This window comes from Meleagris gallopavo (genome assembly GCF_000146605.3).
Source record: "Meleagris gallopavo isolate NT-WF06-2002-E0010 breed Aviagen turkey brand Nicholas breeding stock chromosome 18 unlocalized genomic scaffold, Turkey_5.1 Chr18_random_7180001926500, whole genome shotgun sequence".
NCBI lineage: Eukaryota > Metazoa > Chordata > Aves > Galliformes > Phasianidae > Meleagris > Meleagris gallopavo.
Genome location: NW_011099188.1, coordinates 1 through 2,286, shown reverse-complemented (window position 1 = coordinate 2,286; position 2,286 = coordinate 1). Strand labels below are relative to the sequence as shown.

Sequence of the window (2,286 nt, the reverse complement as noted above, 5' to 3'; positions counted from 1 at the left end):
AAAGGAAATGCATGGTCAGAAAGAACACCTTCTCATCCCATGGCTACACCCATAACCCAGACCCCAAATCTGTTTCTTCTGGGAAGTGGCCAATGACCGCTTTGGTCTTAGGATGCAATTTTACTGACATGCAGGAAGAAACAAAAAAGCATCAGATGATCAGAGAGGAACATCTGATCGCGTAGCTCACTCAGGCAGATCTCCCTTTTTTTTTAATTTGGGAGTGAGGACTCACCCAGCTCTGCAGCTTGTTGCTCTGCCAAAGAAAAAAATAAACAATGCCTGATGAGAAGGGTCAGATTATCATCCCATGGCTGAACCCATGGGAAGAGCCCAAATGAGGGAACATCTTGCCATCCTATGGCTATACCCATAACCCAGACCCCAAATCTTTTTGTACTGGGAAGTTGCCAGTGACCACTTAGGTCCCAGGAAGGAATTAAACCAGTATGAAGGAAAAAACCCAAACCCATTAGTAAGGGATAATGAGGGGGAACAGATTCCCATGGGAAGACCCAAAGTACTTTGGATTTTGGTAGGAAAACTCACCCAGTATTTCAGCTTGTTGTGCTGGAAAAGGAAGAGCAGAGCAGTGCAGGGTCAGAGGGGAGAGCTGCTCATCCCACGGCTGATGCCATTGGGAGACCATGAAGTCCCTCACTTTGGGGAAGGAGACTTACCCAGCTCTGCATCTTTTCTCTCTTCAAAACAAAAGCAAACGAAATGCATGGTCAGAGAGAATGCTTCCTCATCCCATGTCTGCTCCCATACCCAGAACCGAAAGGGGACAATGACCACTTTGGTCCCAAGATGTGATTAAACCCATTCAAATGAAATGATTGGATAAGAGTTTTGCAAGGAGCAGTCTGGATTGATACATCCCACAACCCAACTGCATCCCATGAACCCAGCACACGCCAAGGCCACAAAACCTCCCAAGGCCCCAAAGATCCCATGGCCCCAGCACACAGCATAAACCCCGCACTCTGCAGTCTTCTTTCAGATCCATTAAAGGGATTTTGGTGGTGGAAGGGGCTGGAAGTACTCACTCAGGCCTCTGCTCTGAGCCACTGTAAAACAAAGTGGAGGAGGAGATGCTCAGCAGGGCAGCTTGGTTTATGAGGATGTCTTCAGAGGGTCTGGTCATTTGCACGTGTCCCACGCTCCAGCCACGTTCCTATCTTCCCACCCACAATCCTTTTTCCCCTTCCCTCATTCCCAAAAACAAAAGGCAAGTTCTGTTTAACAAGCAATATGGGAATCCCAGGAAAAATCTCTCTTCCTCTTCCTGTGTATCTTCATGGAGCAGAGCTCAGCACCATCCCGACCATCCCTGTCCCTGCACAACACCTCCCTGCGCTCCATCCCCTCTGCTCTCAGCTCACCTCGCTCTCTACAGAGAAAAGCAGTGATGACAAATGACCCAAGCAGAAGTGTGCTGACCACAGCCAGAGCCACCTTCCAGGGATGGACGATTTGGGAAAAGGGATCTGGAAAAAACATAGCACACAATGGCAGCGTGCCCAGCTTGGCACAGGTGGAGGAGCTGCTCAGCGTCCTATGCCCACTGCCACTGAGACATGAAGAAACCCATCATGGAAACCCAACCTAACCACCTCATCCATGCAGATCCATCCCCAAATCACACTGTGTGCCCACTGCAACTCCTGCATCTCCTGGAACAGTTCAGCCCCAACCTCTTTTCAGAGGCTGCTGTCCTTCAGCTCTCCACGCACGGACACCCCAGCTACTGACCTGACACCTCCAGGTTCACCACAGCTTCTGCATAGCCATCACCACCTTCTTGCACAGCACAGCTGTAGGAGCCACTATCAGAGGATCTCACAGCAGTGATGCGCAGATCCAGGTTTCCATCAGAGAGCCCATTCCTGAGCAGTTCTGTCCTCCCTTTATACTCCTCCATCTGCTCCAGATCCACTCCATTTTGGTAGTGGTGCACAAAACCAGAGGACCGGTGCTGGAACCATCTGATGTCTGAGCTTCGAGCATCCTTGCAAGGGGACAAGTGGCAGCGCAGCACGACGTCCTGTCCCACGATGGCAGTGACCCGGAGGCTCGGTGCCACCACCGTGAGCTGGGCTGGGCAATGAGAAGGGCACGGAGAGACGGTGAGATGGTGGCTGTGTGAATGTGGGGGCATGGAGCGGCACAGGGTGAGTTGGTGTGTGCTCCATCCCATGTAACAGCACTGGAGAGGGAGCAGGAGGGAGCGGGGAAGGACTTGTGTGGGTGGGAGCCCACTGACAGCGTGTGGTGGAGGTGGAG

At 51.7% G+C, this 2,286-nt stretch overlaps 1 protein-coding gene across 2 annotated transcripts; it reads right to left on the bottom strand.

Annotated features, from left to right (window-relative positions):
* Positions 1-31: 31 nt before the first annotated feature.
* Positions 32-2,280, bottom strand: LOC104915519 (myelin-oligodendrocyte glycoprotein-like). 2 transcript variants are annotated; one of them, XM_019610832.2, is made up of 5 exons: positions 1,756-2,280; positions 1,386-1,490; positions 1,050-1,070; positions 681-701; positions 32-570 (listed from the first exon to the last, which is right to left on the bottom strand). In XM_019610832.2, the coding sequence occupies exons 1-5, from the start codon at positions 2,198-2,200 to the stop codon at positions 473-475; spliced, it is 690 nt and encodes a 229-aa protein (XP_019466377.1). In that variant the 5' UTR covers positions 2,201-2,280; the 3' UTR covers positions 32-472. The 2 variants fall into 2 exon arrangements, with proteins under 2 accessions (XP_019466377.1, XP_010724730.2); XM_010726428.2 differs by having other exon boundaries at positions 551-1,490.
* Positions 2,281-2,286: the final 6 nt, after the last annotated feature.

Coding starts and splice junctions, on each gene's coding strand:
- LOC104915519 (XM_010726428.2), bottom strand. CDS start 2,200: ATGGGATGGAGCACACACCAACTCACCCTGTGCCGCTCCATGCCCCCA. Junction 1,491..1,755: donor GGTGAACCTGGAGGTGTCAG/GTCAGTAGCTGG, acceptor TGTTTTTTCCAG/ATCCCTTTTCCCAAATCGTC.